The sequence below is a fragment of the Podarcis gaigeae genome, assembly GCF_964106915.1.
Source record: "Podarcis gaigeae genome assembly, chromosome: 6".
NCBI lineage: Eukaryota > Metazoa > Chordata > Lepidosauria > Squamata > Lacertidae > Podarcis > Podarcis gaigeae.
In genome coordinates this window covers 3823325-3847995 of record NC_139682.1, presented here as the reverse complement: position 1 = coordinate 3847995, position 24671 = coordinate 3823325, and the positions used below count along the sequence as shown (strand labels likewise).

Sequence of the window (24671 nt, the reverse complement as noted above, 5' to 3'; positions counted from 1 at the left end):
AGTCTATTTGCAGCCATTAGCCTTGTTAGCTAAATTGAACGTCCATGGACAGGTGTCGTCTACCTTAGCAGGCAGATACAAACAAACCACATTGTTGTTGTTGTTTAGTCGTCTAGTCATGACCGACTCTTCGTGACCCCCTGGACCAGAGCATGCCAGGCACTCCTGTCCTCCACTGCGGGAGTTGGTCAAACTCATGCTGGTCACTTCGAGAACCCTGTCCCACCATCTCGTCCTCCGTCGTCCCCTTCTCCTTGTGCCCCCCATCTTTCCCAACATCAGGGTCTTCTCCAGGGAGTCTCCTCTTCTCATGAGGTGGCCAAAGTCTTGGAGTCTCAGCTTCAGGATCTGTCCTTCCAGGGAGCACTCAGGGCTGATTTCCTTCAGAATGGAGAGGTTGGATCTTCTTGCAGTCCATGGGACTCTCAAGAGTCTCCTCCAGCACCAGAATTCAAAAGCATCAATTCTCCGGTGATCAGCCTTCTTTATGGTCCAGCTCTCACTTCCATACATCACTACTGGGAAAACCAGAGCTTTAACTATACGGACCTTTGTTGGCAAGGTGATGTCTCTGCTTTTTAAGATGCTGTCTAGGTTTGTCATTGCTTTTCTCCCAAGGAGCAGGCGTCTTTCAATTTTGTCACCATCTGCAGTGATCCACATTACAGAACACTAAATGAGGTGGCTCCTTTGTCTGGCTCAAGGAAGCTGTTCGCATGTTCTCAGTTGGCACAAGAGACTTCGAAGCTTTTGCCTCTCTAATTGTAGCACTATCTGAATCTGGATGATGAGGGAGACTTAGCTGTGATTCCTGCTTTGCAGGGGGTTGGACTAGATGGCCTTTGGGGTCCCTTCCAACTCTACAATTCTATGATTCTCTTAATGTCTCTTGTTACAAAACCCAGCAGCCTTCCCCCCCCCCCCTACTTGGCAGGTTTGCCAGTGGAGCAGGAAAATAGCAAGAGTGGAACAACCTGCCCTGTTCTGGCTTTGTGCAAGGAGAATTCAGGGCCCACATCAATCAGCAGCGGGCATTTTCATGGCAGGGCAATAAACTCTGTGGCTTGCCGTTGCCTGCAGATCAACTTCTGTTTGAGGCAGAAGAGCAGAAGGCGAGGAAGAAGTTGGCAGCCTGAGCTTCCCTTCTGGGAAACCTGTTTGTCATAAGTTCTAGTAAGTTTCACAAGAGCCACCTAAGATTCATTCCACATTTGCAAGGAACAGATCTTTTGGCATGCCAGCACCTGTGGAACTCCCTGCCCTTTGACATCAGGCACACACCTTCCCTGTCCTTTTTCTGCCACCTGCTAAAAGCCTTTTCACTAAACCTATCCAGATATGGAAATAGGACATGTATGTAAATATGTCATTTTATTTTATAATGTATATTTTAAAATTGCTGGTTTTATTTGTATTTTCAACTTGGTTTTAGATCAACTTGGTTGTTGTTTTTTAACTTTAACTGCTATAAATCATTTTTATGTATCCTTTATATTTTATTTATGCCAACCACTTAGGTTAAGCAGCATATAAATAAATTCTATAAATAAACTAAAGCAGCCAGATTGAAAAACAAACAGAGCTGTGTCCTGCATCTAACCACCTGAGTATTACTATTATTATTATTATTATTATTATTATTATTATTACCCCAGCCACTCTGAGTGGCTTCCATTACTTACCTCTTATTAAGAACTAATATTTTGCTGTTTCTAATCAAAAGCTCATGTCCTATTTAACCTCTTTTGAGTCCTGCATTGCAAGGGGTTAGACTAGATGACTCGTGGGGTCTCTTCCAACTTGACAATTCCATGGATGTTGATTCATTTCTGCTAGGCCTCTCCCTGTTTCTTTTTGCTGATTCAAAGCACCAAGTGGCCTTTTATTCTTCTTCTTCTTTCCTTTCCAGCTTTCGGTGCAGAGAACGTCCTTCCTCTGGAGGTGTTTCAACCCTGCAATTACGCCCGTGACTCACAGCTCTCCCCCCTCTTGTCGTGGGGCAATGGGCAGAATGTCAACGCCATCATGGGCAGGCAGGCAGGATTGGCGGTGGCCGTTAACCCCATTCATAATAAGGGATGTGGAAATGGAACACTCAGCTGGTGAGTTCAATGTCTATATTTGCCTGCAAAGAGTCAGATGAGGGGCAAGAGTCTGAATTAAAGAGATAGTTATTTTCAGCTTGCAGACACATGACACTGAGACTTTGGGAACAAGCTGGGATCTGCTGAGCACACGCTTAGCAGATTCCTGTTTTGTGCCCCCCACCCCACTCACTGTAGGAGCCCCAACCACATTTCCTTTTTTATATATATAAATTTTTTATTAGTTTTTCAACATATCATTTTCAACAATAATTAAACGTACTTTTACATCTTGGGATGCGGGTGGCACTGTGGGTTAAACCACAGAGCCTAGGACTTGCCGATCGGACTTGCAATGATAATAAACAAAGAAATAGAATGGAATATCAAAGGTTGAGGCAGAGAAACTTTGAGTCAGCTAATCAATCAGGTAAATGGCTTGCGTGGCAAATCAAAAAAAGAAAGGAGCAGAGTACAATTAATAAAATAAAATAAATGGCGAAGAGATAGATAAACCGAAAAAAATTAGGAAAGGATTCTTGGACTTTTACAGACAATTATACAGAAACAAAGAAAGGAACAATATGAGGAAAGTAGAAAGATTTTTAAAAGGGGGAAAGGTGCGAAAGATCCTGGCAGACAAAAAGGACCAGCTGAACGCCTTAATAGAAATTGAGGAGATAAAAGAGGCTATAAAAAAATTGAAGAGGGGTAAGGCCCCGGGACCGGATGGATATACAGCAGGCTACTAATTAAACATACTTTTACATCTTGGGACGCGGGTGGCACTGTGGGTTAAACCACAGAGCCTAGGACTTGCTGATCAGACTTGCCGACTCTGGGGTTGCGGCGCTCATCTCACTTTACTGGCCGAGGGAGCCGGCGTACAGCTTCCGGATCATGTGGCCAGCAGGACTAAGCTGCTTCTGGCGAACCAGAGCAGCGCACGGAAACACCGTTTTCCTTCTACACTTTGACGTGCTTTTGAACTGCTAGGTTGGCAGAAGCAGGGACCGAGCAACGGGAGCTCACGAGCTCACCCCGTCGCGGGGATTCGAACCGCCGACTTCTGATCTGCAAGTCCTAGGCTAGGGGTCAGCAAACTTCTTAAGCAGGGGGCCAGTCCACCGTCCCTCAGACCTTGTGGAGGCCAGACTATATATATATATATTTTGGGGGGGAATGAACGAATTCCTATGCCCCGCAAATAACCCAAAGATGCATTTTAAATAAAAGCACATATTCTACTCATGTAAAAACATGCTGATTCCCAGACCGTTTGTGGGCCGGATTTAGAAGGCGATTGCACCAGATCCGGCCCCCGGGCCTTAGTTGGCCTACCCTTGCCCTAGGCTCTGTGGTTTAGACCACAGCACCACCTGTGTCCCTTTAAAACCTAGATGGCTTTAAACCAGTGCTTTTTTTCTGGGGAGACGCATACCCCTAAACATTTTGTGAATCTAAGTTTGGCCTCATTGAAGGGCAGTTTTTCAATATGAATAGGAAAATGAGAGTACCCCTAAATATATTTTTTTAAAGGAAAAAAAGCTCTGCTTTATACAATTCATTTTTTTAAAAAATATTTTATTACTTTTGAGACATACAGAAAAAAGAATAAAGAATAGTTATAAGAGAATAGAATAGAAGAATAACAAATTTCCATGTTCTTTTTCCATCCAATCTAAAGGACTTCCCCACATCCTCCAAACCCTACGTTCCCTGTCTTATAAAGCATCAGCAATTTGTTAACTTATTTCAAAACTTATTGTATCTTCCATTTTATCATGTTCCCTAATTTCAATTTTACTGTAACCCAATTCTTATATGCTTTGTATTAAACACAATAAAGTTGTTTCATTATTTTACCTCTAAATTCTTGTGTCTTAATTTTCATTTCATTAACTTACATTTGCTGAAGCTAAAGTTTCCTGAAAGGTGCATTTTTTTAACATTCATACAGCTTATAGTGTTTTTTCAAATAGTCCTTAAACTTTTCCCAGTCCTCCTCAATTGTTTCTTCTCCCACGTCCCGGATTCTGCCAGACATTTCAGCCAATTCCATGTAGTCCATCAACTGTGATTGCCATTCCTCCAGCGTGGGTAAATCTTGTGTCTTCCAGTGTTTTGCAATCAGGATCCTTGCTGCTGTGGTAGCATACATGAAAAAGGTTCTGTCCTTCTTAAACACTCTCTGGTCTACCATACCCAGGAGGAAGGCCTCTGGTTTCTTAGGTAAGGTAAATCTCAGTACCTTTTTTAGTTCATTATGGATCATTTCCCAGAAGGCCTTCACTTTCGGGCAGGTCCACCAGAGATGAAAGAATGTCCCTTCCGCCTCTCCACATTTCCAACATTTATTGTCAGACAGATGGTATATCTTAGCTAGCTTGACTGGGGTCATGTACCACCGGTATACCATTTTCATAATATTTTCCTTCAAGGCAGTGCATGCCGTAAATTTCAAACCGGTGTTCCATAACCTTTCCCAGTCTACAAACATAATGTTATGCCCCACATCCTGAGCCCATTTTATCATAGCGGATTTGACTGTCTCGTCCTGTGTATTCCACTTAAGCAGCAAGTTATACATTCTCGAAAGTAGTTTACTTTTTGGCTCTAACAATTCAGTCTCTAGTTTCGATTTTTCCACCTGGAATCCAACCTTTTTATCTTTTTTAAATACCTCTTGAATTTGCGCATAGTGCAGCCAGTCTCGTACCTTAGTTTTCAATTTCTCCAAGCTTAGCAACCTCCAATTGTCTCCAATTTTTTCAATTATTTCCCAATATTTAGGCCAATGGGCCTCCATGTTAAGTCTCTTACGTGCCTTGGCCTCCACCGGTGAGAGCCACCTCGGAGTCTTACTCTCCAATAAGTCTTTATATTTTGTCCAGACCATCAAAATTGCTCTTCTGACAATATGGTTTTTAAACAATTTGTGCACTTTGACCTTGTCATACCACAAATATGCATGCCACCCAAACGCATTGTCAAACCCTTCCAGATCTAGGACGTCAGTGTTCTCCAATAAAATCCAATCTTTCAACCAGCAGAAGGCTGCAAATTCATAATATAACCTCAAGTCTGGCAGGGCAAATCCCCCTCTTTCTTTCGCATCAGTTAATATTTTAAACTTTATTCGGGGCTTTTTGCCCTGCCAAACAAACTTAGAAATATCCTTCTGCCACTTTCCAAAACATTCCACCTTGTCCACGATCTGTAGGGCCTGAAACAAAAATAACATTTTCGGCAGTACATTCATCTTTACAGCAGCTATTCGGCCTAACAAGGAAAGTTTCAATCTTGACCATGTTTCCAAATCTCTTTTGATTTCTGACCAACATTTCTCATAGTTATCTTTAAACAAATTCAAATTTTTGGAGGTCAGGTACACCCCTAGGTATTTTACTTTTTTAACCACATTCAACTCCGTTTCTTTAGAGAACTCATCTGTTTCTGTAACTGTCAAATTTTTTGCTAAAACCTTGGTTTGCTTTATACAATTCAAGAAGGATGTTGACAAGCTGGAAGGGGTACAAAGGAGGGCGGCCAAGATGACAAAGAGTCTGGAAGCCAAGCCTTATGAGGAACGGTTGAGGGAGTTGGGTATCTTTAGCCTGGGAATGAAGAGACTGAGAGGAAATATGATAGCCATCTTCAAATATCTCAAGGGCTGTCACTGGGAAGAGGGAACAAGCTTGTTTTCTCCTGCTCTGGAGGGTAGGACTCGAACGCATGGCTTCAAGTTGCAAGAAATGAGATTCCCACTAAACATCAGGAAGAACTTTCTGGCCTTAAGAGCTGATCGACAGTGGAATGGTCTCCCATGGGAAGTTGTGGACTTTCCTTCCTTGGAGGTTTGGAAGCATAGCTGTCAACTTTCCGCTTTTCTCACGAGGAATCCTATTCGGAATAAGGGGATTTCCCTTTTAAAAAGAGAAAAGCTGACAGCTATGTTTGGAAGCCTTGGTTGGATGGCAATCTGTTATGGAAACCCAGTGAGATGGACAGGGTAATAAATTATATTATTATTATTATTAGTTGAGATTCCTGCATTGCACACTCACACACAAGAGAGAAGTTTAACGACAGGTTTACAAAAAGGTTGGGTTCGAAACAGCCCGTTGAGGACTGTGCATGTAACAGCGAGCATGAAATGCTGGCTGGCTGGCCATTGGGGTGGAGGGGAAGACACGAAAAATCAGGAGGAGGCTGGGAATGGAATGGAGTATCCTGTTCAAGGTACGCCACGCTGCATCATTTTGTTGCAGATCTGGCTTGTGCCATTAGATTAGGCGGCTCATTTGTCCCTCCTTGAGGATTTGGTTTAGAGCTCCCCCTAGCGGACAAGTGCTGGAAGCAGCCTTACCACAGGCCTGAAAGTTCTTGGGAGGAAGTGAGTAGGACTGCTATCTTTTGTGTTTTTAAAAAGCTTGTCCAGCAGAAAGTGCCTTTGAGCATGTGCAGAATGCCTTTTGCTTCCCCCTTCCTCAACAGCGAAGTTGGGTGTTTTGTTTTGCTTTGTTTTAATTCCATATATTAATTTCATTTATAATGTCTTGCTTTTTAAAATGGCCTAGGAGTCTGCACTCAGTGCTTTTCTTTTGTAAAGGAAATCAGCCCCTGCTATCGAAAAAAATAAAAAAATAAAAATAAAATTGTAGGACTGGTTGTAGGACTAGGTGTAGGACTAATTGCAGTCGTTAATAGTCGTCAACAGGTTTTCCATACCCATTGAGCCAATCACCCATATCCTACTACCCTGAGAAAAACCCCACCCTCCCACTATATATAAGTGTCTGGTGACTTCTGTTTCAGTGTATCTGAAGAAGTGTGCATGCACATGGAAGCTCATACCCAGAACAAACTTAGTTGGTCTGTAAGGTGTTACTGGACAATTTTTAAATTTTATTTATTTTTATTTCAACTGCGTCAGACCAACATGGCTACCTGCCTGAATCTAGCCCCTGCTGTGTGTGTTGTATGAGCCTAAGGACAGGGTTCCTCTGAACACGTGCAGAGCTTTCTTCTCAATGGATACAGACAACTCTCAGCTTACCTTATATATTTTTTAAAAAATAATTTTATAAGTTGTGTGTCCTTGTTTCCCAGTTTGATCCCTTTATGTGGTTTTGTACGTTTTGTGGTATTTTATGCATTGTGATTTGCTGTTTTTTTTAATTGATTACAGATTAGTAATTCTTTAGTGTAATTGTTAAGTGCAGAAGGTTTAATTATTATTTGGTGGTGTTTAATTTTACTGTTTACTATTGGAGACTGATGATTATTGAATACTGTATTGCCTTATTTGATATAAGCTGTTTATTTTAAAGGTATTCTTACTTTTTATATTGGATTGTTACTATTATTTTTATGTGTGTTGGAAGCTGCCCAGCTGGGGTATAATTTATTATTATTATTATTATTATTATTATTACACCCTACGCTCATCTTTAGGGAGCAGGATTATTTCATCAAATCATATTGTGGATTAACTGAACCCTGACAAAGACCAGCCATGCAACACTTGCTGCCGCTCAGCCAATGAAACCGATTCCATCCAAGCATTTTCCTTTATTTTGATCTTTATTGAACCAGAAAGGGGAAATGCTGTCATCCAGGCCTGGTGGCTCTGCGTCCCTTCCATTTAAACAGACGAGCCCATGAGAATCGCCAGTGGCACCTTCTTGTCTGAAAACTCTCTGTGACCTTGAGAACTGTGCAGACCACAGCAATCCAACCGGTGCAGATTCTTCAGGCGTAGCAGTGCAGAGATAGCCTGTTGAATGCTGCCTGTCATGCCGCTGTTGCCGCGCAGAGCTTCTGTTGCTTCAAGAGTTGGCAAACTTACTCTTCTCGGCCCCAGAAGGGTTTGCTGAATTGAAGCAAAATTGAGGGGAGAAGAACTGAGACTGAGTTTCGGGTTATTTCAAACTTTATTAAGGGAGGTAAAGGTAAAGGGACCCCTGACCATTAGGTCCAGTCGTGGCCGACTCTGGGGTTGCAGTGCTCATCTCGCTTTATTGGACAAGGGAGCCAACGTACAGCTTCCGGGTCATGTGGCCAGCATGACTAAGCCGCTTCTGGCGAACCAGAGCAGCGCACGGAAACGCCGTTTACCTTCCCGCTGGAGCGGTACCTATTTATCTACTTGCACTTTGAGGTGCTTTCGAACTGCTAGGTTGGCAGGAGCAGGGACTGAGCAACGGGAGCTCACCCTGTCACGGGGATTCGAACCGCCAAACTTCTGATCGGCAAGTCCTAGGCTCTGTGGTTTAACCCACAGCGCCACCCACGTCCCCTTATTAAGGGAGACGTTTCAGAATAGTCGGGGGCCCTGGGGGTGAATTTATGGAACCAAGGGGACGATGCCCTGAAAAAGTCTGGGAGCCACTGGTTCGAAACATGACATTCAAAGCATGATGCACCAAACAGCCCGACGAGGGAAGCGACAGCTTGGAAATATATCCTGTGTGGGCCTCGGCGCATGGCTTTTTCCCCTCTTGAAAAGTCTGGGTTTACGGCTCTCTCTTAGGCTGAATACTCTGCACCCAGGGGTCTCTGAAGGGCACAGGAGCTGCTGTGATAATGGCGCCCCGGTGCTGCCCAGGGGAGCCCTCCCGCAAGATGGGGGACAGCTGCTCCTCCTGGTCTTCGCTGTCCTGCCCCCTCTTGCCGCCTCCGTTCAAGTTGCGCAGCCCTGAGGACAGAAGGCAGGCGGTCAGCAGGGCCCCGGCCAGGGTGCATAGAACTGCACCCACGGCCTGGCAGATCCCCAAGGCGTGGTTGTATTCCACCGCCTGCTGGTCGAGCACCATGAACTCTGCCTCACCGATCCCTTCCAATTTGGGGGGCAGGAGGTACCCCGTGGCCAAAGCTGAGGCGCCGATGAGCAGCAGCAGGGTCCCAGCCGAGAGGGTCACCTGGGGGTGGAAAAGAGCAGGATGAGAATGTGGCAGCTAGACTGGTGACTGGGGGCAGCCGCCGAGACCACATAAAACCGGCCTTGAAAGACCTACATTGGCTCCCAGTACATTTCTGAGCACAATTCAAAGTGTTGGTGCTGACCTTGAAAGCCCTAAATGGACTCGGCCCAGTATACCTGAAGGAGCATCTCCATCTGCAGATGAAGGTGATAGACTATATGGGACTGGCAGAAATGACTAGCAGAATCCGAGACCAGGGAAGAGAGACGGCGGAAGAAGATTGGAAGAAATTTAAGGACTATCTTGGGAAATATTGCAAGATTAATGAATGTTAGAATGATGATGGTTTAGAAAATTAAGGGGTTTTTCAGCTGTAATGATTAAGTAAAAAGAAAAGAAAGGTTGAAAATTAAATGTAAATTAAGGGAGAGGATTTGCTGAATTAATAATTAGAAATTGGAATACAAAAAGGGGAGGTATGAGGAGGTCGGGGAAGTAAGTTATAAGAAAATAATGGAATGAAACTTTACTTGTTTTTAAATAGTTTTTAGTTTTGTATTTTGTATTTTGTTTTTTGGTGTTTGTGTTTTGTTTTTATTACTGTTTTTATTACTTTTTATTACTGTTTTTTTGTATAACCTTTGAAATTTCAATAAATATCTTTTTTTTTTTAAAAAAAAGAAGGAACGTCTCCATCCCCATCCCCATCCTCCATCCCCATCGTTCTGCCCGGACACTGAGGTCCAGCGCCAAGGGCCTTCTGGCGGTTCCCTCGCTGCAAGAAGCAAAGCTACAGGGAACCAGGCAGAGGGCCTTCTTGGTAGTGGCACCCACCCTGTGGAATGCCTTCCCACCAGCTGTCAAAGAGAAAAACAACTACCAGACTTTTAGAAGACATCTGAAGGTAGCCCTGTTCAGGGAAGCTTTTCATGTTTATTGGTTATTGTATTTTAGTGTTCTGTTGGAAGCCGCCCAGAGTGGCTGGGGAAACCCAGCCAGATGGGCGGGGTATAAATAATAAATTATTATTATTATATTATCAATGTGTACAGACACAGAGCGGCTTTCGCTGTGGAATGGGAAGTTTTCGCTGTGCGTTGTTGCTTCTGGGCAAATCGAGGCAGATGGCTGCGCCCTTCAGTACACTTCAGTGTGGTTCAATTAAGTCAATGGCACTTGGCATGCCGCCACGGAGACGGTAGGAAAGGAAGCAACCTTTGGAAATTTCCCCATAAAACAATGATCCTGTGCACGCTAACTTTCGGGCAAGAGATCCATTTAAATAGGGTTACAGCCCAGATTAGCAAGAGGTAAAGGGACCCCTGACCATTAGGTCCAGTCGCGGACGACTCTGGGGTTGCGGCGCTCATGGCCGAGGGAGCCGGCGTACAGCTTCCGGATCATGTGGCCAGCATGACTAAGCCACTTCTGTTGAACCAGAGCAGCACACAGAAACACCGTTTACCTTTCCGCCGGAGCGGTACCTATTTATCTACTTGCAATTTGACGTCCTTTCAAACTGCTAGGTTGGCAGGAGCAGGGACCGAGCAATGGGAGCTCACCCCATTGCAGGGATTTGAACCGCCAACCTTCTGATCGGCAAGTCCTAGTCTCTGTGGTTTAACCCACAGCGCCACCCGCCTCCCTCTAGCAAGAAGTACTTTATTATTTATTATTTTTTATTTTATTATTATTCGCCACCGCCTCCTCTAAAATGTCCTGAAGTGGCTTGCAAGATTAAATACAGCAATCAAAACCAGGAAAGTCAAAACAAAATACCCAAACATGCCTAGAACTGGCCTCTGAGCATGCCAGAAGTGCCTCTGAGTGCATGCAAAGTGCTTTCCCCACACACTTCAATACCCAGGATCACCCAGTGCACACCTGAGATTAGCGGGGAAAATGCTTCCGGGCTGGTTGTGGCTCAGCCTTTGCCAACCTGGTTCTCCCCAGGTATTTTGGACTGAATCTCCCATCAGCCCCAGCCAGTGCATTTGAGGGGGCACACAGTTGGCAAGGGTGCATTAGCCCCCTCCCTAAGCTTTTTAAAGATTGAGGTCCCCTGCACCCCTAATACTGTCCCTGCAATTCAAGGAAGGGACCACAAATCCCAGACTCGGGGCAGTAATGCGGTGTGGCAGAGGATTCCTAGCCAGTGGGCGCAGCAGCTGGGTGGAGCTCTCGAATCGCCCAGGGGTGAACCTGGCCAAGGTGGCACCGGGAGGCATAAACCTTGGAGCTTGTTGTGAGTGGCAGGATTTGACCTCCAGAACCCCATGCTCCTTCTGGGAGCGCCAGGATGCTCCAGCACATGTCTGCAGGTGGCGCCAGAGTCATCCCAGAAGCTGCCTGGTCCTCGTTGACCTGAGGTTGCTCCCAGTGGAGACCGGGGCATCTGCCTGGCCTGGCCTGGCCTTAGCAACCGCTGCTGCCTTCCCATAATACTTGCTGGCTGCCTGTTCCCTTGGAGAGATGCCCTGGGTTTGCCCCCAAACTCCCCCTCCCATTTGCATGTAGAAGGCCCCTGGTCCACCCCACTGGCAGCATCCCCAGGCAGGGAATCTCCTCTGCTGGAAGCTCTAGATTGCTGCTGCCTGCCAGAGTAGGCATTCCTGAGCTAGATTGACCAGCAGTCTGGCTCGATTTAAGGCAGCTTCCTATATCCCTAACAAATAAACTCTGCACATGCTCAAGGGGCCGTATTTCTTAAGCTGCTTTAATAAACGCTGGCGGTGGGGAGAAGGAAGAACTCTTTGCATGCTCAGAGGCGCTTAGTCTGAAAGGCCAGAAAGCAGCAACAACAAAAGGCAGGCACTTGTTAAGAGTCCTTACCTTCCAGAGGACAGAGGACCAGCCGCTGCTGGCTGAAGATTTTGGGGGCAAATCCAGTTTGTCGTCCAGATTCGCTCCGGTGCAGTCCTCATAGAAAAGGTGCAGGTAGGAACGAACCCCGTACCATTTCCCCCGCTCCATGCCTGGGCCCCGGCTGCAGCCGCACAGATGCTGGCAGGATGTGGGCATTGGACCTGAGTGGGGCACAGCAAACGCGTCAGGCTCGCTCGGTTCCAAGAGGCTGGCCGGCCGTTCCGTCAAAACCAGACGGACAGGGAGGTCTTTGAGAGTAAATGGGGAACCGTGCTGAATATTGGGACGGGTCTGCAGGTCATGCGATTGTTCCACCACCAGGTATAAAATGTGTTATACAGATGGGACCTGCAACTAACTTTTGCAGCCTGGAGTCCTCCCTGCTCAACCAGCCGGCCATGACCTCTCCCAGGTTGCTCCATTCCGTCCCCACTTCTCCCCAGTTTCCTGCCTCCACTAACATTACCAGCAGCAGTCAGCTAGGATCCTGTGCCCATTGGACATGCTGAATCTTCATGGGGCTCATTGGAGGATTTCCCCCTCTCTCTTAAATAGGGTTATTGATTGTTTTCCAAACCTCAGGCTGGACACAGGACTCCACATGTGGTCTGACCAAGCCAGAATAGAGTGATACTATTGCTTCCCTTTTTGAATTCTGGTGCTGGAGGAGACCCTTGAGAGTCCCATGGACTGCAAGAAGATCCAACCTCTCCATTCTGAAGGAAATCAGCCCTGAGTGCTCACTGGAAGGACAGATCCTGAAGCTGAGGCTCCAAGACTTTGGCCACCTCATGAGAAGAGGAGACTCTCTGGAAAAGATCCTGATGCTGGGAAAGATGGAGGGCACAAGAAGAAGGGGATGACAGAGGAGGAGATGGTGGGACAGTGATCTCGAAGGTACTAGCATGAGTTTGACCAAACTGCAGGAGGCAGTGGAAGACAGAGATGCCTGGTGTGCTCTGGTCCAGGGGGTCACGAAGAGTCGGACACGACTAAGCGACTAAACAACAACATTGCTTTCCTTGACCTGGACACTAGACTTCTGTTGATGCAGCCGAGAATAACATTAGCTTTTTTTGCCGCTGTATCACCCTGTTGGCTCATGTTCAGCTTGTGGTCCACTAGCCCCAGATGCTGGCCTAGATGGGCCACTGGCCTGATCCAGCAGCCGAGCTCTCCTTCGGAGAAGCAAATTCACCTTTAGGACTACTTGGAAGCCAAGTCATATTGGTGTAAGGATCGTACAGTCATACCTCGGGTTAGAAATGCTTCAGGTTGTGTTTTTTCGGGTTACGGACTCGCTGAAACCCAGAAGTACTAGAATGGGTTACTTCCAGGTTTTGGCGGTCGCGCATGCACAGAAGTGCTAAATTGCTCTTTGCGCATGCGCAGAACTGCTGAATCACAACCTGTGCATGTGCACACTGTGGGTTGCAAACGTGCTTCCCGCACGGATCACGTTCGCAACCCGAGCGTCCACTGTACTGTAATGATAGCTTACAGTGGTGCCTCGCAAGACGAAATTAATTCGTTCCGTGAGTTGTGTCGTCTTGCGGAGCGCGGATTCGCTGGGTATTAAGGAAGCAAACTTGCAAGACGTTTTCATCTTGCGAAGCAAGCCCATAGGTAAAATCGTCTTGCGAAGCAATGCAAAGAACGAAAAACCCTTTCGTCTTGCGCGTTTTTTGTCTTGCGAGGTATTCGTCTTGCGAGGTACAGTACCACTGTAGTTTGAATGTGAACTCAATGTTGCATCATGGAACCCTAGAATTGGGTCATCTGGTCCAACGCCCTGCAGAATCTCAGCTAAAGCATCCATGACAAATAGCCATCCAACCTCGCCTTAAAATACGCTGGTTTCCTGAAACAATTGCCGTCATGCATCCCTGGAATCTCACCCAGAATAGCTCCAGGAGAGGAGGTCCTCCTGGCGTTTATTAAGGGATCCTTCTCCATTAAGGGCACTTGTGATAACAGCTGGGCTCTTCTCCAAAATGATTTGTTGGCTTCAGCAACTGACAGGGGCAGATTGGAGGCATTTTTGTGTGGCCTGAGGGGAGACACCCACCCCATGTGTAAGCTGATCATGAGCCCCTTTTGAATTTGGCAGGATGCTGTTGGTTCTGGAAAGATGGAGGGACACTGCTCTGTTTCTATAGTGTGGTACCTTGGTTCTCAAATGCCTTGGTTCCCAAACGCCGAAAACCCGGAAGGAAGTGTTCCGGTTTTCGAATGTTTTATGGAAGCTGAACGTCCGATGTGGCTGTCAGCTATTGGTTCCAGGGCGCCTGCACCAATCAGAAGCTGCGCCTTGGTTTTCAAACATTTCGGAAATCAAGCGGACTTCTGGACGGATTAAATTTGGCGCTTTTGTTTTTGCTATTCATTTTGCATTTTTGTTTTTGAGGCTTTTTCGGTTAATTTGTTTTTGTGACTGTGTGGAACCCATTTCAGCTACTGATTGATTGATTGATTGATTGATTGTGTGACTGTGGAAATGGATAAAAGCCCCCCATCCAAACAACGACTATCATCGGTGCAGGTAAGAAAAAAAAATATTTTTACTTTTTATCATCTACATCCTAATTATTTTATAGTGCGGCACATTGATTATTGCTTTTGTTTTATGGATCAATGGTCTCATTAGATAGTAAAATTCATGTTAAATTGCTGTTTTAGGGGTTGTTTTTTAAAGTCTGGAACGGATTAATCCATTTTGCATAACCAAGGAAGGCTCGCCTTGGTTTTGGAATGCTTTGGTTTTGGAACAGATTTCTGGAATGGATTAAGTTTGAGAACCAAGGTACCACTGTATTGCATTCACGTCCAGCCCTTCCTCCATCTAGGAGGACAATGCAGGGCTGGCCTCACTGGGTTTTTTTGGTGTGTTCTTGTTGCTATCAAAGGGTTAAAAGGTAGCAGAAACGCTCTAATCACTGAGCAGCTGGAGGTCATTAGGCTTCCAGGAACATGAGTTTGTATAAATAGTCTCCTGTGTGTTTGTTCTTCCCCTTCCTCTTCTCTCCTTTTTGGGCGTGTTTGCTGAGATGTGTGGTTCTTCGCCAGGGTTGTTTTTTTGTTTTGTAAATAAACCTTATCTTTGAGTTACAAACCGCATGCTCCAAGACTCCTCTTTGAAAAGATACTGCCTCTCCTGTTCTTCAACTGCTGTGCGGAATACTCTGCTGTAGTGGGACTTGTGACGATGGAAGCGCACTGGGCATTTACATTAAACTAATTAAAGTTTAATGGGACAGGTTATGGGTGTTTGTACGTCAAGAAGGAGCTAAGGAGTGCAGTTCAGAGTGATTTATGAAAGGACTGGAGCGAAGTCAGAAGCGGTTGCCGACAACGAAAGCCTTCAAAGCAGCTTGAGTCCTGCAACGTGCCTAGAAAAGTTTTAAACAGGCACTGAGCAGTTTGTACTCGCTGGAAGACGTCTTATTCCTCAAGGAGCCACCTCAGCAGCTGGGAGACGGTCTACAGGTGTGTGAGTATCGTTCCTAAGCCCCAGGGAGGATGGCAGAGTCCCAGGAAAGTTTTTCTGTCCCGTTTACGCGACTCAATGGGAAAAATTGGCAAGATTGGAAGGCTAGAGTGAGGGTTTGGTTGCAAGCAAAAGACTTGTGGAGTTGTACTGAAGCACCGCCTTTACAGGCACCTGCAGACGCGTCTGCAGAAGACAAAGCAACAGCAGCAGCTTCACAGAAACGTGACAGGAAAGCCCAAGGTCTACTAGTTTTGGCAGTGGGACCAGAGCAACTGCCTTACGTTTCTGAGTTAAAGAACACGCATGAGGTCTGGACGGTTCTGCAGCGGCTAAATTCCAGAAACACTGCGGGGGCCAAGATCCATGCTACAAGATGTTTGTTTGATCTACGTCTCCAACCGGGAGCGTGTGTGAAAGAACATATTGCCAAAATGGTGTCTGCCTTTAATCAACTAAGACAGCTGGGCATTCCTTTCTCTATGGAGCAGCAGTCATACATATTGTTGTCTTCTCTTGATAAAAGCTATGAGACTCTAGCTCTAACCTTGGAAGCTATGCCTTCAACTGAATTAACCCTTGAATACATTTCATCTCGGCTTGCAGATGAACAGGATAAAAGGCAAAGAGAAAGAGGTTTGTCTTTAAAGGGGAGTTATGCTGTGCCTAAGAGTGTTGATGCTGAGTTTGAGCACACAGTAAATGCTTTTGCAGCTAGACACTGTTTTCGCTGTGGTTCCCCTTCCCATTTAATTAGGAATTGCACACGTGAACCTGGTCAAGACAGCACCAAAGCCGTTACCCCTAGTTACCAGACAAGGAGTTCCAGGGGACGTCGAAGAAGAGGAGGAGGTCGTGGCTACTCCCACAGCACACAGCACATGGCTTCAGTAATGGCGTTGATGCAAGGGCGTGGCCAAGGCAGCAATCTACGCTGGTTGATCGACAGTGGTGCATCTCACCACCTGGTGGCGCCATCTAGTGTCCGTTTGCAGAATTGCAGACATTTGCAAACCCTTAAAGTTGTGACAATGGCAGATTCAACTAAACGTTCCTTAGAGACCGTAGGCACAGTGTTCTTGAAATGTTTGCAAACAGAAATTGATGCCTACGTGCTAAAGGGATTGAAGGGGTGTATTTTGTCTGTGTCAGAACTTGATAGAAATGGGTTTAAAACTGTGTTTGAAAATGGGGTTTGCACTATTTCAAAGAATAACGTATCTCTTTTGCAGGTGGAATGCAGAGATGGGTTATATTATTTTGAGACAAGTCCAGATGAAGTTGAACAGGTTCATGCTGGTTGTGTGAACACGCCTACCCATAATTCTTGTGTCCATTTATGGCACCGCCGTCTGGGACATATTAATTTTCAGTATGTTAAAAGGCAACCTGAATTATCAGAAGGGTGCAAAATGAACAAATGTACTAAGTATTTGGATTGTACTGCATGCAAAAGGGCGAAGGTTCATAGATGCAGCTATCCCAGTTCAGATAGGAAATCTGACAAAGTATTCCAACTTGTGCATATGGACCTATGTGGCCCAATGCCTGTTACTAGCATGGGAGGTTCGAGGTATGCACTGTGTCTCTCGGATGACAAAACAAAGGTTACATGGTTTTTTCCTCTCAAAACAAAAGCAGATACTGCAGAAACAGTTAAAAATTGGGTTCATGCAGTAGAACTTGAATTCGGTACTAGAGTACTTGCTTTTCAGACAGACAGAGGGTCAGAATTTACCGGGTCTGTGTTGCAGAATTTCTTTAAGAAAAAGGGAATTAAGCATCGTCTGTCTACACCTTATTCCCCCCAAGAAGGAGGCGTGGCCGAACGTAAAAACAGGGTTCTGCAAGAGTTGGCAAACTCTATGTTGTTTGATGCTAAACTCCCTCAAAGTTACTGGGCGGAAGCCTGGCAGGCGGCTACTCATATTCTGAACCGAGTATATAATTCTGTAATTGGCACCACCCCTTATTTTGCTTTATATGGGAAGAAGCCCAAAATTAATTACTTTCGGGTGTTTGGATGTCCAGCCTATGTACTTATCCCAAAAGCGTTAAGGAAAAAGGGAGGTCCAAGGGCTAGGAAACTCATCTTTTGTGGGTACGAACCACACGCCAAATCTTGGAGGTTCGTGAACCCAAATGGGGATACTACAAGAGTGGTCCTCAGTAGGAGCGCTGAATTTTGTGAGCAATCTGGATGGACTCACTTACATGCTAACCCTGACATTTTGAGAGATGATTTAGGCATTTATGCTGAGAATGAAAGTCCAGAGAGTAGTGAGCCAGAAGAGGATGGTGCACATGGTTCAGATGCAGATTCTGACCAGGCACAAGGTCCTTCTCCCAAGATAGAAAAGCCAAAATCTAGGGGTGTTCCAACATCGCCAGTCAGTAGGCCTAGCAGACAGCAAAAGCGAAGCAGGTCACCTGCAACACCAAGCCCAAGGGAGGTATCTAAACGGAGGTCTTTATCCCTAGAGGCACATCCAGGTATAAAGTCTGAGACAAATTCTGACAGCCAACGGTCAGAGGGGGCACAAGAGGAACAATTGCGCAGGTCAAATCGTGCCACAAAGGGCAAGCCGCCAGAGCGGTTTAAGGTGACAAGTGTATACGTAAATATGGCACAGTGTGAGCCAGGTAGCTATATGGAAGTACAACAGCTTCCAAGCTCAGAAGCCGTTAAGTGGCAGGAAGCAATGGAAAAAGAGATGGCTTCAATGAAGTCTCTCGGTGTGTTTACAAGTACAGAGCTTCCGAAAGGGCAACAAGCTGTAGGTTGTCAATGGGTATATCGTTTAAAGCCCACAATTACTGAAGAATTGCAATATAAAGCCCGACTAGTTGCAAAAGGGTTTTCGCAGCGCAAAGGTGTTCACTATTCTCAAATCTATGCCCCTACTTCAAGATCAGAGTCACTAAGAATGCTTTTAGCCTCTTCAGCTAAGAAGGGAAATAAGCTGTTTCATTTTGATGTCAATGTGGCTTATTTAAATGCAGACTTACAGGAGGAAGTCTATATGACACCACCACCAGGTTTTGAAGGAGACAAGCCAAACCAGGTCTGGCGCCTACACAAATCCATTTATGGGTTGAAACAGTCCGCCCGTAATTGGAATTCCTGCTTAAACGATGCTCTAGAGAGCATGGGGTTCAGAAAGAGCGCAGCAGATGCGTGTCTTTATCTAAAAGGCTCGGGATGTGAACAAGAAGCAGTCTTGATATTTGTTGACGATTTATTATACAGTGGAAAGGATGATAAACTTGCACAACAATTTGCCACAAAGCTTGGAGAAAGGTTTCAGATAAAATCACTAGGCAATGTATCTGTTTATCTAGGAGTTAAAATTCAGCAAGATGAAAATGGGAACTATTGGCTCAGCCAAGAAGCTAAGATCCAGCAGTTGCTGGAAAGGTTTAAAATGGACAACTGTGCTGGTGTTAAAACCCCAATGGAGCTAAGTTACACAAAGGATGCTCAAGCCGAGCAACAGGCAGAGTTCTCTAATCCCGGGGTTTACCAGTCAGCGATAGGCAGTCTACTCCACATTGCACAGTGGACTCGGCCCGATATAACATATGCTGTCAACATGCTGTGTAGACAAGCTGAAAAACCATCAATGCATGCTTGGCAAGGAGTAAAAAGAGTTTTAAGGTATCTCCAAACTACCAAAAGGTTTCGCTTAAAACTATCAGCAGAGGGCAGCACACAACTTGAATGTTGGGCCGACAGTAGTTGGGCAGATGCTGGACCAGATAGAAAATCAGTGTCAGGAATGGCGATAAAATTTGGAAATGCACTAATTGGTTGGAGATCAAGAAAGCAATCACTTATAGCTTTAAGTTCAACTGAATCTGAGTTCAATGCATTATCAGATGTATGTAGAGAACTGGAATTTTATAAGCAACTGGTACAAGAATTGTTTGGAGAATGTTCCCTACCTATCAGAGTGTGGGAAGACAATCAACCTTGTATTAAACTAGCTAAATCAGGTCAATTCAAGGCACACACAAAACACTTGGATATCCGTTATCAAAATGTATGCCAAAGTGTAAAACAAGGTTTAATTGAACTAAAGTATTGTCCAAGCCAAGAAAACCTTGCAGACGGTTTTACGAAAGCTTTGGGTCCGCAATCTCATAAATGTTTCTGTTCAGGTTTAAATTTGAATTAAGGTTGGTACAGCTCAGTGTTACGAGCGAGAGGGGGTGTTGCTATCAAAGGGTTAAAAGGTAGCAGAAACGCTCTAATCACTGAGCAGCTGGAGGTCATTAGGCTTCCAGGAACATGAGTTTGTATAAATAGTCTCCTGTGTGTTTGTTCTTCCCCTTCCTCTTCTCTCCTTTTTGGGCGTGTTTGCTGAGATGTGTGGTTCTTCGCCAGGGTTGTTTTTTTGTTTTGTAAATAAACCTTATCTTTGAGTTACAAACCGCATGCTCCAAGACTCCTCTTTGAAAAGATACTGCCTCTCCTGTTCTTCAACTGCTGTGCGGAATACTCTGCTGTAGTGGGACTTGTGACGATGGAAGCGCACTGGGCATTTACATTAAACTAATTAAAGTTTAATGGGACAGTTCTCACCACAACCCCATGAGGTAGGATTGTCTAAGAGCTAAGTGACTGGCCCGAAACATGCACCTGCAGTCTCCCCCACCATGAGCTTTGTGGCCAGGGGCAAACTACACATTACAAACAAATTGTTTTTAGGGTTTTTTTGCTTTATTTTAAAGGTATTGTTTAGATGAATGGGAGGAAGGGCGGGGTATAAATTTAATAAATACAGTGGTATCTCAGGTTACAGACGCTTCAGGTTACAGACTCCGCTAACCCAGAAATCGTACCTCGGGTTAAGAACTTTGCTTCAGGATGAGAATAGAAATCACGTGACGGCGGCTGTGGGAGGCCCCATTAGCTAAAGTGGTGCTTCAGGTTAAGAACAGTTTCAGATTAAGAACGGACCTCCGGAACAAATTAAGTTCTTAACCAGAAGTACCACTGTAGATAGTAGAAATCAATCAATAAATGAACGTAACAGAGCAGTCACATCCGTAAAAGCAGTTTTGGGAGGGGACCATTTTGCAAAGAGAAGCAGCTTTGGGAGGGGGCCAGATTGAGAAGAGGGGGAGAGGCCTCCAGGACGTTTCTGAGCACAATTCAAAGTCTTGGTGCTGGCCTTTAAAGCCCTAAATGCTCCCTTGGCCTGGTATACCTGAAGGAGCGTCTCCACCCCCATCGTTCTGCCTGGACACTGAGGTCCAGCTCTGAGGGCCTTCTGGCGGTTCCCTCGCTGCGAGAAGCCAAGTTACAGAGAACCAGACAGAGGGTCTTCTCGGTAGTGGCACCCGCCCTGTGGAACTCCCTCCCATCAGATGTCAAGGAAATAAACAACTCTCTGACTTTTAGAAGACATCTGAAGGCAGCCCTGTTCAGGGAAGTTTTTAGTGTTTGATGTTTTATTGTGGTTTTAATATTCCGTTGAGAGCCGCCCAGAGTGGCTGGGGAAACCCAGCCAGATGGGTGTGGTAGAAATAAATTATTATTATTATTATTATTATTATTATTATTATTATTATTATTATTGGGAGGGGCATGGGACCCCCTGCAAACAAGGGGTGGGCAATGCATCATGATACCCAGGGGTGTGTTTGTGTGTGTTTGCATACAAATGGGAGTGCCAGAAGATTGCTGTTCCTGCACCATCACACACACAAACCAGGAACAAAACCAGCACCTTGGATCAGAGAAACTTTCTCAGATCCTTCAGACAGAAAGTGCAGAAGGTTTTCTGCACCTCCGAGAAGCATCTGGGCGCAGCAATTTATTTATTTATCACATTTATAACCCCGCCTGTTCCTCCAAGGAGCTTGAGATGGTTCTCTTCCCCCTCTATTCCATCTTGACAAAAACCCTGTGAGGTAGGCTAGGCTGAGAGAGGAAATGACTGGCTCCCAAGGTCACTCACGGTGACCTTTGCTGCCGTGTGGGCATTCAAACCCTGGTCCCTCCCAGGCCCTGGTCCAGCGCTCGCTAGCCACTATGCCGCACTGCCCCTCTTTGCAATGCCTCCTTGCAGCCCTGTGCGAGGAAGACTGGCTGCCCTTCCCCCCTCCTTCCCTCCCGCTTTCCTTTCTGCTCCCCACACCCCACCCCATCAGTTCAGCCTGCCTGGCTGTGAGCTGCCTGCATCCTGTTTCCCTGATTGGCCGTTGCCATGGGGACCGCCTCACGCAGAGAGGAGGGAGGATGGCTGCAAAGCCCGCTCCATCCTTCAGCATGCTGAGAGCCAGGCCCATGGAGTTCCTCCTTCTGGAAAGGGCCTTATCCTAGCCTCCGCCCTGTATCCTAAAACTCTTCAGCAAGGTTAGGCTACCCGGCAGGGAGAAGAAAAGGCTGCTGTTGCTTTTAATTGCTTTTATTCAACAGCACAGTCTTCTGCAAACTGAGAGGCAGTGTTGTGCAGTGGCTAGAGCCCTGGGATCTTCATTGTTTGTTTGTTTTAAATTTTTGTCCATGGAGGCACAGGTCAATTCTGTGTCCAGGGCAGCTGTTTACTAGCTCCATCTGGTATGCAGGGTGAGATCCTACCTGCCCACAGACTGTCTTGCCAGAGTGGCGCATGCTCTGGTTATCTCCCGCTTGGACTACTGCAATGCGCTCTGTGTGGGGCTACCTTTGAAGGTGACCCAGAAACTGCAACTAATCTTTTGAGACCTCCATTGGCTCCCAGTACATTTCTGAGCACAATTCAAAGTGTTGGCACTACCTTTAAAGCCCTAAACGGCCTTGGCCCAGTATACCTGAAGGAGCATCTCCACCCCCGTCGTTCAGCCCGGACTCTGAGGTCCAGCGCTGAGGACCTTCTGGCGGTTCCCTCCCTGCGAGAAGCCACGTTACAGGGAACCAGGCAGAGGGCCTTCTCGGTAGTGGTGCCTGCCCTGTGGAACTCCCTCCCACCAGATGTCAAAGAGAAGAACAACTACCACACTTTTAGAAGACATCTGAAGGCAACCCTGTTTAGGGAAGATTTTAATGTTTGATGTATCACGGTATTTTAATATTTTGTTGGGAGCCGCCCAGAGTGGCTGGGGAAGCCCAGCCAGATGAGCGGGGTATAAATAATCAATTATTATTATTATTATTATTATTATTATTATTATTATTACTCTAGCCATGGAGGAAGAACAGTGTCAGGCGTGCGTGCTGGAGCCAGGCCCTGTGACCAATAGCTTTGCATGACTGGGGCCTTCCTAAGTTTGTTCTGAAGAGGCAAGACTTGGCCACACAGGTGAGGCTGATTGGTAACTCACAGCACCTGGTGGCAAGAAGGGGTATAAGGTCAGCATCTTCCCTTCGGCCCTTTGCCACAGCAACACGTTCCCTGCCTTGTTCTGTTTGACTCCTTATTGCTTGATCTTTGGACCCCTGACTTCATGACTCCTTGCTTCCTGACCCTCGGACCCTTGGCTTCTGGACTCCTGGTTCTCTGACCCTCGGACTCTGGGCTTCCTGACTCCTGGCTTCTGGACCCCCATTCCTGCTCCCACCCTGCCATCTTGCCTCCGGTCCTTACGTCTCCAGTCCATGATTCATGGTTCAGTCGCCCATGAACCAGACCATGACAAACAGAGTCATTGCAGGTCATGGCCTGGGCCTTCTCTTCCCCCTCCTGGTATAGCAGAAGTGACAGAGCTAGCCCTGTTCACTTCCCCTCTACTAATAAGAACATAAGAAGAGGCTGCTGGATCAGGCTAGTGTCGCCCATCTAGGCCAGCATCCTGTTCTCACAGATGCCCCAATAAGAAAACCCGTAAGCAGGACTCGAACCCAAGACCCCTGTCCCCTCCTCCTGTGGTTTCCAGCACCTGGCATTCAGGGGCATTGCCGCTTCCAACTGTGGAGTCATCCTGACTAGGAGCTCTCAATAGCCCTGTCCTAATTGGTCCGATCCTGTTTCAAAGCGGGTGGCCGTCCCTGCCTGCTGTGGCAGGGAGTCCCATAGCTTAACAGGGCCAAGAAGTGCTTCATTTCATCTCTCCTGGGCCTTCCAACAAAGATCTGTTCCGCCGCAGCTCCTCACCTGCGTTTGGGCGCCAGCCCAGGAAGTCCTCCTAGTGCATCTCTCTGCCTCTCTGCCGGCAGCGACAAGCCACAGGTGGGTACCCGCCGGAGTGGAAGAGACAGGGCAGCCGCCACCGCCGCCGATTCACGAAGGAGGCAGGCTGCGTCATCCGTGCCAGGCAGCAAAATGCCCAATGCCCTTTTGCCACCCCCTCACAGCCAGGTCAGCCGGGCAGGGTGCTTGGCGAGGCGGCTGTTTCTCTGTGGCAGCAGGCAGAGACGAGGTTTGCTGCCCGCCGGCGGCTGCGAGCGCAGCTCCAGAGTGCCAGGCTGCCAGTATCTGAGTCAGTCGCTCTCGGAAACGGATGTCTCCACGGGGACGAGAGCAGCTTTCTCGAGAGCGCAACGCCTCCCTGCCCGCCTGGCTGAGTCATGTCTGGCCTCGGCTGCCCACACCTCTGGCAGGCCCCAAATATTCGGAGCCCGGCAGCCGGGAAGCTGAGAAGGGAGAGTCGCTTTCGCTCTCTGAGGATGAACGTGGCAGCTTCTGTGGAATCCAATTATCTTGTTAACTGGGACCTGGCGGTCAGGAGGAAACTAACACAAGCTCTGAGGGAAAGATGGAGCTCTCTATGCCCGAACAGAAGGCAACTGGTTTTGACACCCCTCCAGCGCTAAATGGGCTTAGGATCCACAATCGGAACTGGGGGCACGGTCCACCTGTCCATTGCATGGAGAAATGGTGGGATTCAAATATTGTTGCAGGCCACCCCGATTTCATCAGATGGGTGGGGTACATTATTATTATTATTATTATTATTTTAATCTCTGAGCAGTGTGAGATTCCAGTTGGTTCCAGGTGCTTACCCAGAGTTTGTATTTCCTGGAGTTAAGTACCACTGGCACACCATTTTCATCAAATTTTCTCTGATTGTGTAACATGCCGTAAATTTAATATCACATCTCCATAATTTCTCCCATCGATCCAGCCGAATTGCGTAACCTATATCGCATGCCCATTTAGTCATAACTTCTTTTACTTCTTCATCCTTTAACTCCCATTCTAATAATAAATTATACATTTTGGATATTTTCTTTTTTGAGTTTTGTAATAATACTTTTCATGATTTTGATTCTTCTTTTTCAAATCCTATTGCTTTGTCCTGATTAAATATTTGGGCAATTTGACGATACTGTAACCATGTGGTGCAGCATTTGGTCACCTCTTTGTATGGTCTTAATTTTAA

General features: G+C 46.3%; 1 protein-coding gene across 2 annotated transcripts in view; it reads right to left on the bottom strand.

The window, feature by feature from the left end:
• Positions 1-7651: 7651 nt before the first annotated feature.
• Positions 7652-24671, bottom strand: part of NRSN2 (neurensin 2) — a 44029-nt gene continuing 27009 nt past the window's right edge. Inside the window, exons 1-3 of one of the 2 annotated variants that reach the window (XM_083744752.1) lie at positions 22164-22220; positions 11843-12036; positions 7652-9007 (exon numbers count right to left, since the gene is read on the bottom strand). In XM_083744752.1, the coding sequence (XP_083600878.1) occupies positions 8603-9007; positions 11843-12031 (594 nt within the window). In that variant the 5' untranslated portion in view covers positions 12032-12036; positions 22164-22220 and the 3' untranslated portion in view covers positions 7652-8602. Of the gene's footprint in view, positions 9008-11842; positions 12037-22163; positions 22221-24671 lie in introns of those variants that run through there. The other variant, XM_083744751.1, reaches the window with a different exon arrangement.